The sequence below is a fragment of the Colius striatus genome, chromosome 6, assembly GCF_028858725.1.
Source record: "Colius striatus isolate bColStr4 chromosome 6, bColStr4.1.hap1, whole genome shotgun sequence".
Taxonomy (NCBI): domain Eukaryota; kingdom Metazoa; phylum Chordata; class Aves; order Coliiformes; family Coliidae; genus Colius; species Colius striatus.
In genome coordinates this window covers 7,836,518-7,851,453 of record NC_084764.1, presented here as the reverse complement: position 1 = coordinate 7,851,453, position 14,936 = coordinate 7,836,518, and the positions used below count along the sequence as shown (strand labels likewise).

General features: G+C 42.9%; 1 protein-coding gene across 1 annotated transcript in view; it reads left to right on the top strand.

Moving 5' to 3' along the window:
- The window catches only part of HSD17B12 (hydroxysteroid 17-beta dehydrogenase 12), an 87,653-nt gene that overhangs the window by 46,304 nt on the left and 26,413 nt on the right, over positions 1-14,936 (top strand). Inside the window, 3 exon segments of the mRNA XM_061997977.1 lie at positions 6,959-7,069; positions 12,115-12,179; positions 13,166-13,210. Coding sequence (XP_061853961.1) covers positions 6,959-7,069; positions 12,115-12,179; positions 13,166-13,210 — 221 coding nt within the window.

Sequence of the window (14,936 nt, the reverse complement as noted above, 5' to 3'; positions counted from 1 at the left end):
TTAAGATTTGGCTTTTTTTTTCACTCCTATGTGATCTAGTTTGATAAATTATTCCCTCTTTAAGGAAGCTGTGTCTGTGAGATTACATGTGTAACTAGGGCAGCAGGTAAGGAATTCCCTGGCACTGTTTCATGTGTAGTTGAAAGAAAGGAAGCTGAATTTCTTTGGTAATGCTTGACCAAATGTGCATAACACATGTGCTTTTAAAAATGTGTCAAAACATAGCACATTCTGTTAAATTGTGATCAGACATCTCATTATGCTATGCAGAAACCAGTATAGTATAGCATGCCTACCTTGCGCAAACCAGATGCAAACAGAGCTTTCTTAGCTTCAACTGCCACTTTTGTTACTCTTTAGGTTACAAGTACACTGTTTCAGAGTTTTATAGAAATGTTTATAACTTCAGGTATCATAAGAAAAATCCTACCATGTTAGTTGCTGAACATCTGCTTGTGTTCTCTTGTGTGGCTTCTCTGCTGTGCAGAATCTCTCTGGATGAGTGTTTAGCACTGACCCTCCTTCTGTGCTGCTCTCCGGGCCCTGGTCTCTTTTATTTCTTCTTCTTTCTCAGACCAGGACCAGGACTGATAGAGCTGCACAAATGGCAGCTTTCATGTCTTCAGAAAGAGCAGCCTTTTAAGTATTTGGTTTGTCTGTGAACCTGGTAATTGAAGCATAAATGAAATGCATGTGGCAGAAGAGTCCACAGGTTTTGCTCTAGCTTGCCTGTCTGGTACCTGTGCTGCTGGGATCTGATTCCCCCAAAATATTACAAACTACAAGGTTTCTGCTCTTTTTGCTTATAAATATCCATATGCTCCTCTGATGATTCTGTATTTCACTGTAACTTATGAAGGGTGAGGAGAGGAGGACAATATTTGTGTTCCATTTTGGTTTTTTTTTTCTCAATATCTTGGTCTTCACTGAGTAACTCAGAGCTGTAAATAGCAGTTGGTCTCTATTCTGAAAGGCAAAGCTCATTTCTTGCATTAAGTCCCTAAAAATGATCAGAGAAAACTGGCTATTGTTATTCCAGCTGATTTTTAACATGCTTCTATATGTTGAATGTTATCAGTGTGTAATAATAATCTGCTATCATCACTGTGCAAGTATTTGGTCCTTCTACAAAACAGATTCCATCCATCCATGACACTTGGTGTGCTACTTCTGTGAATTCTGAAAGTCCCAAAATTCATTCAAACTTTCCCACAATACTTTGTAGAGCTGTCTACAGCCACTCTATAATCCTAAATTCTTCATCTTGATCTTCACCATCATAGATACAGTACGAAAAAGCAGAAGGTTTTAATGTTTTGCTCTCATCTCTCGGCTTCTTACCCTTTACTGAAAGGTTGCAAACTCTTTCTGGAGACTGAGTACTGTATCAGGGTGAGTTTTGCCACTACAGTGATACTGGAAAGATTACATCTTTATTTGTGGGTGTAGTCAATCCCCCTTCTTAAACGAAATGTTTTCCCTCATGTATGATGAAGAATGAAGTGCTATTTTTGTTAGTGCTTCACTTGCACCTCTTGCTGTCTTGAAGCTAAAGACCAAGAGAGATTTCTTTTATGTTTTTACAAGGAGTTGCTTTATGCCCCATCACTGTGATGGCAATATTTATGTGAGGCTTTGAGTGTAAAGCGATGAGATGCTTCAGTTCTAGTGAGAGGTTTTTAATATACTCTCCCTGAGCTTGAAATAACCATTCCCAGTACCTGTGCACAATGTGGGCCTCTGCCTTGAACCTCTCTGTTGCAAAGTTGACTGAACTTGTTTCAATGTACTTGACGCAAATTCAAGCTACTGTTGCCAAATGCTTTGAAACAGGTACTGCAAGTACTGTTATTACTTTTATTAAGGATGGGGACCTTCAAGTTTCTCGGTAAGACTTTGTACCACAGACCCCTTTAATGCTGATGCTGCTTCTCCTGACCACCAGCCTGGTGTCTGTTTGCTTCTTCCACCAAGTACACAAGGTTATTCCTCTGGGAGAACCCTTTTGTTCAAGCCCAGTTTATCTGTGTCTGAAAACTTCACTTGTCTAGCATTTTCTAAGCCAGTCAACCAAGGTTTCAGTTTAGGGGTGCTGTTCCTGCTTTGAATTTTTTGCAAGCTTCCAAAAGAACCCAAATGGGAAGGTGCTTGCCTCCTAGACACTTTGCAGTTCTTGATTAGTCTTTATTTAGAATATAACTCCTTGAAGTTTCTAACTTTCCACTTTGTATTTTTTAATTCCAGAGTGATAGGGTTTTTTTTCCCTGATGTTTTAGGTAACATGGTCCTATTTTGCTCCTGAACCTTTTCAGTTTCGGCCCTGGTTTGCCTAGTCATTTAGATGGGTGTTTTCCTTGGGTAGCAACGCAGCAAGAAACATTTCCTCTAAGTCAGACACTCTCTGACCTTTGGAGTTAATTAAGATTTTGCTTCACCTAGTGAGGTTGTAACTAACTCCCCCACAACCCATGCTGCAGCATCTTTCACTTACGATCTTGCTGGCCTCAGACTACCTTCATTTGGAGGTTACAATTTCCATCAAAAGGTATAACTGGGGAACTCCTCTGGGCTGCTTAGGCTTAATCTGCTCTTTAACAGTCTTTGTTCTTTAGTGAGTAAACACTGACATCATGTCTGTATAACAGTAGGTATTATTTTCCTGTGAACTATTGATGATTTAAGTCATGTATGAGTACATGAGTATCCTTTTAATAACCATGCTGAACTTGGCCATTTAAGTCTCTGATTTTAGCATGTCCATCTGAGTTTATCTAATAAAGTTTGTTTGCAAGAACTGCCATAAGCGTTAGATAATGTCTGTCTAAAAATTAAACAGTTTAGGAAGACTGAGATCCACACATATAACATGATGCATAATTGCTTTTCATCCCAGTATCTTCTACAAAGTGCACTTTGCCTCTCTGTCTAGTACATCTGTACCATCCTGCTTTATCACCTTTATGACTGTTGATCTGTTCAGTCTTCCCATACCTATGAGGGTGTCTTGTTAAGGCTTTGTGGTCGACAGCTTACTTGTCAAAGGATGATGTTGTTGCAGAAGATTGTGTCTACTTTTACTAGATTACCAGGATACTGTTGTGCATAGTTGGTCTCCTGCTAAATTGCCAGAAGCCTTGACTAAGACTGTAGAGACCCCGTAGATTAACTGGACATGTGTAAGTTTAACTTAAAACTTATTTGTAGGGTCAGTACTGATCTGACTTGAGATTTTAAGTAAATTAGATAATTAAAAGACTGGTGTGTCAGTGAGAAATGCAAAGGAGGTCTACTGAACTTCCTTTCCCATCTTTGAGACCTTAGGGATGGGTGGCAGCTGACTGCTGCACAACTATTGATAATGTGGTGCTGTAATGTTCAGTCCTTTCATAAAAAGCATTTGAAGTACCAGTTCCAAAGATGAAACATGAGATTCACTTTTCAATATGTTGTGAGGAGTGCTGGACATGCTGGCAGGTACTGGGTCTTTCAGATCCTCTATCTGCTGACTGCAAAAACTGGCTTTGTATCCTGCTTTTACTCCCTATGACTCCTGAGTACCTCGTGGTCTTTAAGCTGAAAGCTCCATTAAGGACTTTCAGGTTTTCTCTTGGAAAGCAAGAGCCCAGTTACTCAGATACCCTGGATTAGGGCATAGCCTACTTGCTTCTTTATATGTTACACTAGATCTTGGAGTCTTTGGCAGATAAAACAAGAGTGTACACTGCTCTCTCTTCTATCCCTTCTGTTTGAGAACATCTTAATCCTTCTTTAGATCAAGGAAATGCCTTTTTCTGTTGTTCATACAGAACCAAGCATATCTGTTGTCCTCTCCACCTTGTGCTGGAACGAGCTCGTGCAAAAGCGCCTTAATGCTATTTGCATCGTCATTTGATGTGGAATCATTTTATCATGTGTATCTACTGGTCTTTCCTGTGATGCAGTGGATCATCTCTGTTCTCTGTTCCCCAGGGCTCAGGGTTTGGCTCTGTTCTGTGTAACATCTTTATCAATGATGTGGATGAGGGGATCGAGTGCACCCTCAGTCAGTTTGCAGATGACACCAAGCTGGGCAGGAGCATAGATCTGCTTGAGGGCAGGAAGGCTCTTCAGAGGTCCCTGGGCAGGCTGGAGCCATGGGCTGAGGGCAATGGGATGAGGTTCAACAAGGCCAAGGGCTGGGTCCTGCCCTTGGGCCACACCACCCCCAGGCACCGCTCCAGGCTGGGGCAGAGGGGCTGGAAAGCTGCTGGAGGGAAAGGGCCTGGGGGTGTTAACTGACAGTGGCTGAACAGGAGGCAGCAGTGTGCCCAGGTGGCCAAGAAGGCCAAGGGCATCCTGGCCTGGATCAGCACTGGTGTGGCAGCAGGTCCAGGGCAGGGATTGTCCCCCTGTGCTGGGCCCTGGTGAGGCTGCAGCTCGAGTGCTGTGTTCAGTGCTGGGCCCCTCACTGCCAGAGGGACACTGAGGGGCTGGAGTGTGTCCAGAGCCAGGCAGCGGAGCTGGGGAAGGGGCTGGAGCACAAGTGTGATGGGGAGCAGCTGAGGGAGCTGGGGGTGTTCAGCCTGGAGGAGGCTGAGGGGAGACATGAGCACTCTGCAACTACCTGACAAGAGGCTGTGGTGAGGTGGAGGTCAGTCACTGCTCCCAGGTAACAAGTGATAGGACAAGGGGAAACGGCCTCAAGTTGTGCCAGGGGAGGTTTAGATTGGAGCTGAGTAAGAACTTTTTCCCTGAGAGGGTTGTCAGCCCCTGTGCCAGGCTGCCCAGGGAGGTGGGGGAGTGCCCATCCCTGGAGCTATTGCAAAGCTGTGGAGCTGAGGTGCTGAGGGCCACGGGCTAGTGGTGGGCTTGGCAGGGTGAGGGGAGGGGTTGGTCTTAATAATCTTAGAGTAATTTTGATTGGAAATGTTTCTTTGATCATACCCATCTCAGGTTCTGGGACAGAGCATGGGGTATGCAGAAGTTACAGGATACCAGAATGCTGGTGTGAAATGTGGAGGGAGGGTTTGGTCAGTTGGGTGGCATCTGCTAAGACAAGTCAGTGTCACATGTTTGCAGTGAGCAACTGCACAAAAGCCTTTGACCATGGCACTAGGCAGCCTTCTATTTCTCATATGGTTTTATAAGCTGAGCTACCCACTCTCTATCTACAGCAAAGGGTGCCGAATCTTTTTGTAGGTGTACTGCTGAACTGCCTTAAATGTAATAGCTCTTTACTAATTTTCTAAGGCTTGAAGAAGGTTATTATATGAAAAATGGCATGAGGAGCTTTTATTTTTATTTTCTACTTATAGTAGTAGATCTTCAGATATTTTTTTTTCTTACCTCATTCTCTCAGTGTCCCTGTAGGGATTCAGAAGGCTTCGAAGATAGGTTGGTAACAACCCTAATGAAGAGTGTTTGGTATAAAAGGACCAGTTCCAATTGAGCAAACTTCTGAGTTTGGGTCTTTTAAGCAACTCTCCTTTCCTGAGGCATCCGAGTGGCAGCGCAGCTCCCACCAAACAGTTAAAAATAACACGTGTGTGCACATGTGCCACTGAGGCTTTGCCCCCACCCCCTGGCCCGTTCACTCGCACGTGTTGGATGTGCCTCTAATGCTGCCTTTAATTCAGTGTCCTGTAAGAACTCACATGTGTGTGTTAAATATTAGAACAGCTGTGTTCAAAAATAGCCTGTTTCTGCTCCCTCCCAACCCCTCCCCCCCAACGTTGAACTTGATTTTCTTCTGACGCGATCACAAGGCTACTGCTGCTGCAGCAGGGGCTTAATGCTATTTACGTCGTCATTTGACATAGCAACATCGCTCAGGGGATTTTCAAACAATGCAGCTGTTCAGGAGAGATGAAGAGATTGAGGGTGGGGAGAGGGAAAAGGAGGAGAAATAATTTTATCTGCCATTAGGGATGTTGGGAAGGGAGGAGGGGAGGCAGCCAGTAAACCAGTGAGTTCAGTAGATTCATGATTCTGCATGAATGGACGGCAGGATCATGGGAGTCGTGGCTTTCCCTGAATGGGAAGGAGCATCATGGGAATCTGCCTGCTTCTAATCTTTTTTGTGAATGATTCTTTTTCTTTAACATGGCACTGCTTTTATGAATGGCTCTGGGGGCAAAGTGCTGCCAAATCCTTCTTGAGCTTTATAGAGGGACTCTGAGGAGTGCTGGGGCAGGAGTCTGGCACAGCAAAATACAGGGGTGCTGCAATGTTCAACTCCTGGTCTGCTCTTTTGAAGCCTGAAAGGATACTGTACTGATTTTCATTCAGTGTAATTCATTTAGCTTGATGGAAGCAGAATTGCTTGTTGTATGAAGTATTTTTAATACTTGCTTGCTGCTATTTCAAAATGCAGTTTGCCTACATGTGCTTTTCCTGTTAAGGCTGGAGATGACAGCGTCTCAAAATGGTTTTGGAAGACTTAAACTTGGAAGTTCTGCTCTTCTTGTTCACCCACATGTTCCCTTTTTTGATTTATGTTCAAAATGCTAAACATTTTATGAAGTTTTGTGGCACCAGAAGTGAGAATGGAAACAAAATGTAAGAGACAATTTGGTTTTGCTCAATCTGAGCAACTTGCTGTGCTTGCTGGGAAAGAGTGTTCCTGTCAAGTTGTACTTGAAGACTGTTGTGTACATGCATTTCCAGATTCCTGCATTTGCTCGGTTCTGTGCAAACCCATGTAAATTCTTTTCTTGCCAACATTGTCATCCCTTACAACCAAAACGTGCTGAACTCATTTGAGAGTAGGTGTTCTCACCAGAAGCAGTTGAATGTCACAAACCTCTTATGTTAAAGTTCAAGGGTTCCTGTTGCAGAGGTGGAAACGTTAATGTGTAATATTAGCTACTTAAGGGAATATTTTGTAAAACCACAATAACAGATACACTCTTGCTAGCTGAGTGGTAATTCAACTGATTCTAAATGAAACTTTTTTAAACTTTTTCTTTTTTTTTTCTAGAGGAGAAGTACAAAGTGGAAACAAAAGTCATTGTGGCAGACTTTGGAGAGACAGAAAATATTTACAGTAGAATCAAAGCAGGCTTGGAAGGCCTGGAGATTGGTGTTCTAGGTTTGTATCTGCTCTTTCTCCATCTTTCTTGGCAGTGTTCCATCTCTGCATGCCTAATAATTTTTTCCCCATGTTGAAGTTCATGGAAACCAATTACAAAAGCTTGTCTTTGCCCTGGATGTGTGTTTCAGCTTCCTATTGATAGCCTACATGAGATGGGATGTGCCTGTGTGCCAGCCTGCTGGGAATTCTGATGCTTCTTGAATGTTTTTGATGTTACTGTGTGATTGCTAAAGGTTCTTTAGTTTATGACCATGTGCACAGTGACTTGAGCTAATGCTGTCTTGGCACCTAAGCAAGCTCCAGATACTTAGGTTCAGATTAGCAGTTGAGCCCTGTGGGAGAACCATTAACTTTTAATTAAAGTGATGGTGAAACTTAATCATTACAGTAACTAGTAACTACTAGCAATTACAGCATCAAGTAGCTATCTCGTGCTTGAAAAGTATTACCCGTGTTGTAGTAACGTTGACCAGCTGCAATTCTTTCACTGGTGGCAACATGATATGCCCAAGCCTGATTTATGATCCTGCAGGAGTGCAGGTGCTGTGGTAGTCCTTGAAAAGACAAGGAGATCTACCCAGTTACTTTGTCAAAGGTAACTTCAAGGTGTTTATCATGAGCTCAGAAAAGTTTAAATGTAACATCAGTTCACGTGAATTGTTTGAGCAGTGGGGTAGAGACAGCTGTCTGTCTGCTTCTGCTTTCTGGTTCTTTCCTTAGAAGCACCTATATACCTCTGCATGTTATTTATCTCTAGGCTTACTCAACATGGGAATGAGAAGCTGTAATGGTTAAACACAAGACATGAAACTTTTTATAAAGTCACAAGCATCAGGCATCTGTTGGTTTATGTCATCTGATAAAGTACCTCTCACTACAAAGCTCCTTTTACTGAGCTGAAGTACAGTAATTGGCACCAGAACTGGTTTTAAAAAAAAAAAACTTGTTTTGAAATAAACATTATACACATGAGGATATACTGTATTAACTTTGCTAATACATAGATCTTGTTGCATGGTATCTGCAAATAATGCCTAAGAAAATAGTGTATGTAAACCCACAGATTAAAAATAACATTGAAGGATAAAGCCCAAAATGTTCCCTAATACTTGTGACAGATTTGAGCACATACAACTCATGACATCTGGTATTTCACTGCTAAAAAACTCACATCCATCAGAGTGACTGCAACCGCCAACACTGTGTTGTATGCAAAGAGTAGTTGTGACAAAGCTGTGGATGCCTTGCTTCTTGTTTCTGAAGGAAGTAAGTTCCAAAGAAACTTTGAAGGTGACAACTAGGGTATGTTCTAACCTGTCCTGTCAAAGTTAACTTGGGGGATATATGGCATGCAGGCTGCCTGTCAAGTAGCAATTGCTGCAGAATAGTGTAATACTTAAATGTCTCAAAACCACCAGCAAACTTTTTACTGTGCAAGGTATCTACCCACACTGGAAGGGATTTTATTATTTCTTAGGCTGTCATTCACAAAATCATGAAAATCTAACTCCTGCACAAAATGGGCATTGAAGCAGGGAATGTGTCTCAAAATTGGTGTAAGCTTATTCTGGGAAAACAAGCGCATTCCTCAGAGCCTGGTTCTTGCTTTTATTTGCCTGATCACCTTGACTAAAACCAGGGTAAAAATAGCAACTAAATGCTCTGGAGTTGTGTATCCTTTAGCTGAGTTCATCTGCTTTCTTTCCTTGCAGCCATTGCGATGCAGGTTTACAGAAATCCCTCTCCTAACTAATCACTAGCAGTTTTAGCAGATCTCATCCTTGAGATCACCAGATTGCACAATAGGTAGGTTTTTCTTTTCCCCAGCAACAGCTGGATTAATACAAAGCCACTTGCTGATGTAGTTTTTCAACACAGATGATGGCTACTCCAGAAAGACTGCATCTTATTTTTTTTTATGGCAATTCATGCTTTAGTGCCTCATATTTAAAATCCTGTAACATTTGCTGCAAGCTGGAATGCAACTGATCTGTGTTGGTTGTTTTTCATGACTGTGTGAGGGGAAAACATGGATTTAAATGAGAGGCAGCCATGAGGGATGAGTTCTCGGGTTCTGGTATATTTTCATCTTTCAGGTCTCCACCTGGAACAATAGGTCTGAGGGGTGTTGGTAGCACAGCAGAATTGCCAGTGATCGATGCAGATTATCTTTTAACCTTATACTGCCGCCACATAGACTGCCCGAGATCAAGCTTCTGATTATATAGTTGCACGGGGAGTCTTAACCAAAGTACTTCCAGATTGAAATCCCTTGTAAACTTCTTCTTTGGAAGCTTCTTCTCACTCACATAAGAAGGCTAAAGGAGTTTGCATAATGTTTTCCTGTGTGTTCAAAACAGCGTCTGTCAGTGACTTCCAACATGTGCTAGCTACAGCAATATGTTAAACAAGCAGAGGTGGGAAATCTTCCCCTCCCTCTTCTTAAATCACTGCAGTTCTCCAAAGGTGTTTGTGCTGGACAGTGTTTTACCCTGTGGTTATCCAGATTTCTCTAGGTAAAATATGCTTGTGCAAACCAAACCAGATTATTTTTGTTACGTAGCAAACTGCAGCAAAGCAGTGATCTGGTTGAAGATGATTGCAGAAGGTGAGAAAGGTACCTATCTGGGACCCAGGCTGCAGCAAGGGGTGTGAATTTTGCGTGACTCTCTCTGTAGCATGAATCATAAAAGTGTTCTAAATTTGGAGAGAATCACCAAGGTTAGTCCCAAAACCCTGCCACAGTTCACAGCCAAAATCCCCCCTCCCTTGTTTTTTTCTTCTTTTCTTTTCCCAGAGAGATGGGCTGAAAAATCAGTTTATTTTAGGATGAAAGGAAGGGGAAAAAATCTGGCTCATTCTGGCAATAGCAAGAATGGACCTTTTTAAAACTTTTTTTCTCTAAATATAGCACATGTCTGATGGGAATTTGCCAGCTCCCTGTTCCCCTCAATTCCTGTATTTTTAAAGGTTATCTATCTAAAAAGTAAAAAAAAAAAAATGGAAACACGCAGCATGACTAATGAACTAAGGGTTTCCATAAATACACAGAGATGGGGACTAAAGGAGCTGTCATTCCAGGGAAGCTGAGTGAAGTTTGTGTGCTTCACTAGAATCTCGCCTTTGTGTTTCCTGCATGTCCTCCGGCCCTCTTGATCCCTGAATATCTTTCAGGTTGAATCATAGCTTCTGGTACAGGTGTAGGGGCTATTTTATTTAATTTTATTGTTAAAAAAAAAAGGCATCAGTACCTTTTGATGGTATTTCTGACCCCCTGTAGGCTCCTGCCCCAGGGGTGCACAGTGCCGCTGAGCATACATTGATGGCACTTTGGGATTCTCTGGGGTGTAAGACACTATATAAATGTAAAATGTTGCCACAGCAACCAAATGTCACACGATCCACTTACGTAAGATGAACAACAGAGACTTAGGAAACGGAGATCCCATTTGCTTGCCTTTTTTTTTTTCCTGGTCTCCATACCAATCTGCTTTATTAAGTGTTCAGCAAATGAGGCTACAGAGCAGTGTTGCTTTATAACCGTGTTAGAAGTTTTCCCCTATGTGTGTTGGGAGTCAAGACTGGGCGTTGGTTTCAAGTCTAAGAATAAAACCTTGCCAGGGTGAAGTGGGGGTTTTTTTTGGGGGGGGGATGATGGGGTGGTGGGGAGAGAGAGAGATTTAAGTAATTAATACATTCTTTCAGTTAATTTTAAATGAGGCCAGTGGGGAAAGATATCATAGAATGGTGGGGGTTAGAAGGGCTCTCCAGAGCTCATCCAGCCCAACCCCTTGCTAAGGCTGGCTCTCAATCAGAGGGCACAGGAACGTGCCCAGGTGGGTTTGAAGACCTCCAGAGAAGGAGCCTCCACACCCTCCCTGGGCAGCCTGTGCCAGGGCTCCCTCACCTCAGTACCAAGGGAGTTTCTCCTCATGTTCCAGTGGAACTTTTTGTGTTCCAACGTGTGCCTGTTACCCCTTGTGCTGTCACTGGTCGCTACAGAGCAAAGTGTCCCCCCCCCTCGTCCTCTTGACACCTGCCCTTTAGGTGGATGAGGTTCCGCCTTCGTCATCTCTAGGCTCAACAGCTCCTGGGTCTTGCAGCCTTTCCTCGTAAGAAAGAGGTTTGGCAGATGAGGTGTTGCTGAGAACGGTTTGCTGCTGTGACTTTCCATGGAGCAAGTCCCTGACTCTGCAGCGGCAGCAGAAACCCTTCCCCAGGGCACCAACGTCGCCATGGAAAACACGGGCGGATCCGTGAGGCAACTCGCCCCGACGGGAGCGGCGCGGCCTGGCCCGGCCCGGCCCGGCCCATCGCGGCGGCGGCGGCGGCGGCCGGGCCCCTGCTGCCACCTACCGGCCGCCCGGCGCCGCGCTCCCCGGGCCGCGTCGGGCCCGGCCCCTGCGCTCCCCTCAGCGCCGCCGCGCCTGTTGCTTTCCCTCGCGGGAATGCGGGGCCGAGGAGGGTGATGGTGCGTGTCCAAACCAAAGGCGCCTCTGCTGCAGCCCTCGGGACGGGCGTCACCGACTGGACAAGTACTGGGGAGACATGCCAGATTTTTGTTGTATTCTATTTCTCTTAGATATATATATATATCTTTAAAAACAATGTTAGTCAGTTTCACGTAATGTCCCACCAGACAGAGAGCTCTTCTTTGTCTCAAAACTCCGTTTCTGCAGGGTTGCAGAACTTGGTGTCGCAGCAGTGCTGTTCATGCACTGTCCTGGTGTGCACTGACATTTCTAAAAGTGGAAACGTTCTTCCTCCGCGCTGCGAGGGCCAGTGGAAGATGGGTACGATGTGCTAATTAGGCCAGGTCTTCAGCAACTGGAGAAGGAACACTTACACGTTTAATGCAGCTCCTTTAGTTCACTCTCACGTTCTACATCGGTGTGTACAGTTAAGGAAACTTGGCCAGAGGAATTAGAAGGGTTTCAATGCAACGTTGTAAGAATATTTCTTGAAAATTGTCATTAATCAGACAATGAGAAATCAGATGGCATCCAAATGATCTAAATTAAAACTTCATGCTTTCGTTTCAGTCAACAATGTGGGAATGTCATATGTTTATCCTGAGTATTTTCTTGATATTCCAGACCTGGATAAGGTAAGTGCTTTTGTGGTACTTTCTAGTGCTCTCATTGTTAGCACTGAGTACATAACAGATGTGGCAAAGGTGTTTAGGTTTGGCTAAGGTACCCATGTAACAGGGTTTTCTGGTTTGAGTTGAGGGCTCAAAAAACCTGAGACATTTACGTAAGCATCATAGTTCAGGTGATGTCAGTCTCAGTTGTGTGTGTTGTGTTGTTCATATGCCCACCTCTTCATTTTTATGTTTCTGTTTGAGAGAGATGCTCTGGGGTCAATCAATGAATTCTGCCTCTGTCCCTGGCCTCATCTGGCACTGCTTTAGCTTGTGGGGGGTTCTTAGGTGACTGAAGGAAAGGGAAACAGATTCCTGAATGGATGCTGTGTATTTCCTCAGGAAACTGAAATACGACCAGTTTAGATACTTCAAGCAAGACAATCTTGGTTGCACCGGGTACATTGAAAAATCTGACTATGAGCAACTTTGCTGGTGCATTATTTTGTTTCCAAAACCACTGTATCCACTGTGGATTTGTGTTTTCTACTTTTGGGCTCACCTTTAAATAAGCTTCAGAATATTTAGCATAAAAAACCCCAACTCACTTTTTTTAACCAGATTAATAAACTTGTAAGTCACTAAACCACTGTTATGCAATAGTGAAGAGCAGAATAGAGACATTAATTTATCAGTATATCTAAAATACCAGAACTTATTAGAGTTCATAAGTATTGCAAATAGTGTTAGTAAATACAGTGGCAATGTGACATCTTTGCTGTCCTTTAGTAAGCGTCCCTAACCAGAGATAAAACCTGACCAAGAACAATTCACAGGCTTTGCTTTGAAAGTCTGTCATTGCTCCTGATAACTTAACCAGGAAGGCAAGGAGTAAAGGTGGATGGATGTCTGTGTGTAAGGTTTAATTTATCCTGGCACTTAAACCCAGAGGGTGTATAAAAATTGATTAAATAATTTAGAACAAAACTCAAAACTTTGTTTTCTTGCAGACCATCGACCAAATGATCAACATTAACATCATGTCTGTTTGTAAGGTAAGTGCCCCGTTACCAACCTCTGTTACCAACCCTCATTCTTGATGTCTTAATTCAAAACCAGGAAACAATTAAAATTCAGAAGAACACACTTTTACCTGTTGGACCATGGGTTCATTTTTCATCTTGGAGTAACCCAGAGGTTCTGATTGTTTGCATTGGACTGTTTAGAGTGTTGTGTGAAACATAATTTGTGGTAAAGATACCTATTAGCTTTTTGGGAGAGCAAATATGTGCACAAAACAGCACTTAACGTTTCTTCATGCTGTTTGTTCCAGTTCTTCTTGTAAGTTGTTCATTTTTCTGCCCTGTATCTGTGTTTTTGGGGTAGGCAACTCTTATCTCTACACACCTAAGGTTTTTCTCCACTGTACTGAGAAGGCACTTAAGTATTTTCTGCAAATTATAAGAGCAAGAGGGAAAACAATGTTCACAGAAGTGTGTGTTGACTTGTAAAGTCAAGTTGCCTTCCTGTTTTGATATTTAAAGTGAAGTTTTTATTGAGAAGAAATCAACGTGATTTCAGTCTAAAACATATGGCTCTTCCCTTGTTTATGAACATTCAAAAATCAGATTTTCATCTCAGCATTTCAAAGATTAAAAGGAACAGGGAATAGAGGGAATAGCAACCGCCTACCTGACATAGGGAGTCAGTTAATGTATTACCAGTGAATGCTGACAAAACTCCATGGGATTATTCACTTAACTTTCTCCTCTTATGCGTAACAAAACTTGCATCTCTGTTAGCTGAGCATTACCTTTTTGCCTCAAAGCCAAATGTTAGATGTTTCAAAACTGGCTTGAGAGAGCCAACTTTCTTGCAACTCTTCTGATTAGGACAAGTACTAAATTCATCTAGCATGGTGCTTTTGGGAAGTCTAAACTGGAAGTGGTTTGTTTGTGTGTGAGCAATCATAGAATCATTACGGTTGGAAAAGACCTTTTAAGATAATGGAGTCCAACCTCTCCCCTCACACTGCCAAGCCCACCACTAACCCATGGCCCTCAGCACCTCAGCTATACAGCTTTGCAATATCTCTAGGGATAGTGACTCCACCACCTCCCTGGACAGCCCATTCCAATGCTTAATAACCCTCTCAGTGAAAAAGTTCTTCCTATAAGAGGCATGAGGCCTCTTACAATGAGGCTTCTGTAAGATTCACACACCTGATGAAAATGAGTAAACAGGGAAAAAGCAACCCTTGAATGGCTGAATGGAGTTGTTGAGTTTGGGGTTTGAGAGTTTTCTCTTATGGAAGTCACTTAGCAGACTTTTTTTTTAACGTTAACAGAGCTACAGCAGGTGTAAATCTGAAGATGTAGTTAAAAAGGGGAGTGCAATGGGGAGAGTGCCTCGGCTGAGGTGTGCCATCTCTGCTGTGCCAGCAGAGGGAGTGCAGCATTCAGTCATTAAAGAATTTCAAGTGTCAGTCTTCCTGGGAGCGTTTGGTTAGACTAGAAAAGTTACAGCTACTTCACTTAAGCAACTTCAATACCTATTTATGAAGATGATAGAGTAGAATAATAGTTGAGGCCTGCTTTAACTCGGTGTACACCTAAAATTCCAGAGGCACAGACAGATTATATTGATTTCCAGAGTAACACTTGTTGTGTGTGAACAGTATTTTTCCTTCTATTGAAAGCTTTTTTTGTGATCCTGGACAGCTACTGAGTGTGATCTGAGTTTGAGCACAAGCTTCCAGACCTGAAGAAGTTTCCTGCATGA